The sequence below is a fragment of the Arachis ipaensis genome, chromosome B07 (genome assembly GCF_000816755.2).
Source record: "Arachis ipaensis cultivar K30076 chromosome B07, Araip1.1, whole genome shotgun sequence".
In the NCBI taxonomy this organism is placed as follows: domain Eukaryota; kingdom Viridiplantae; phylum Streptophyta; class Magnoliopsida; order Fabales; family Fabaceae; genus Arachis; species Arachis ipaensis.
The window spans coordinates 42,147,029-42,147,626 of record NC_029791.2 but is presented as its reverse complement, the minus strand read 5'-3'; the positions used below and the strand labels follow the sequence as shown (position 1 = coordinate 42,147,626).

At 32.4% G+C, this 598-nt stretch overlaps 1 protein-coding gene across 1 annotated transcript in view; it reads left to right on the top strand.

The window, feature by feature from the left end:
- Positions 238-598, top strand: part of LOC107608381 (protein DMR6-LIKE OXYGENASE 1) — a 4,641-nt gene continuing 4,280 nt past the window's right edge. The window contains exon 1 of the mRNA XM_016310187.2: positions 238-574. Coding sequence (XP_016165673.1) covers positions 323-574 — 252 coding nt within the window. The 5' untranslated portion in view covers positions 238-322. The remainder of the gene's footprint in view (positions 575-598) is intronic.

Below are 598 nucleotides of genomic sequence, written 5' to 3'. Positions count from 1 at the left end.
TTATTTTCTCAAGTAAAAAAAAAAATTAGAAGATGCAAATTCATTTTGAATATGCTTGTTTTTAACCAGTGTTGTCAATTTACTTTTGCAAAACTAGCTAATTATATTAAAAGATTATTTTTTTTGGTGTCTATATTAAAAGATGATTTAATATATATAAGAGGCACGCGTGATTTGTCCTGAGTATAATATATAGACAAACCAAGTCACGTTCTTATAATTAATTTATGACAACTTTGCTCGATAATATATATATTTCACACAACCCCGCCATCAAAGACCAGCATCATCCCCCTTTTGGAGATTAAAACAAAAAAGAGAGATGTTCAGTGCTAAGAAGTTAGCAGAATCATCTAGTAGTAGTAGTAGTAGTAGTGTGGTGGGTCTTCCCTCAGAATATGTGTATCTGAAAAATAATAGCGATGAGAAATACATTATTTTGGACGATGAAGAAGCTCAAAATATTACAATTCCAACGATTGACTTTTCACAGCTTATCTCTTCCAATTCCTCTGACCGTTCTAAGGCAATCCAACAATTAGGCCATGCCTGCACCCACTGGGGTTTCTTTATGGTAACAATATTCAACCTCAAATAT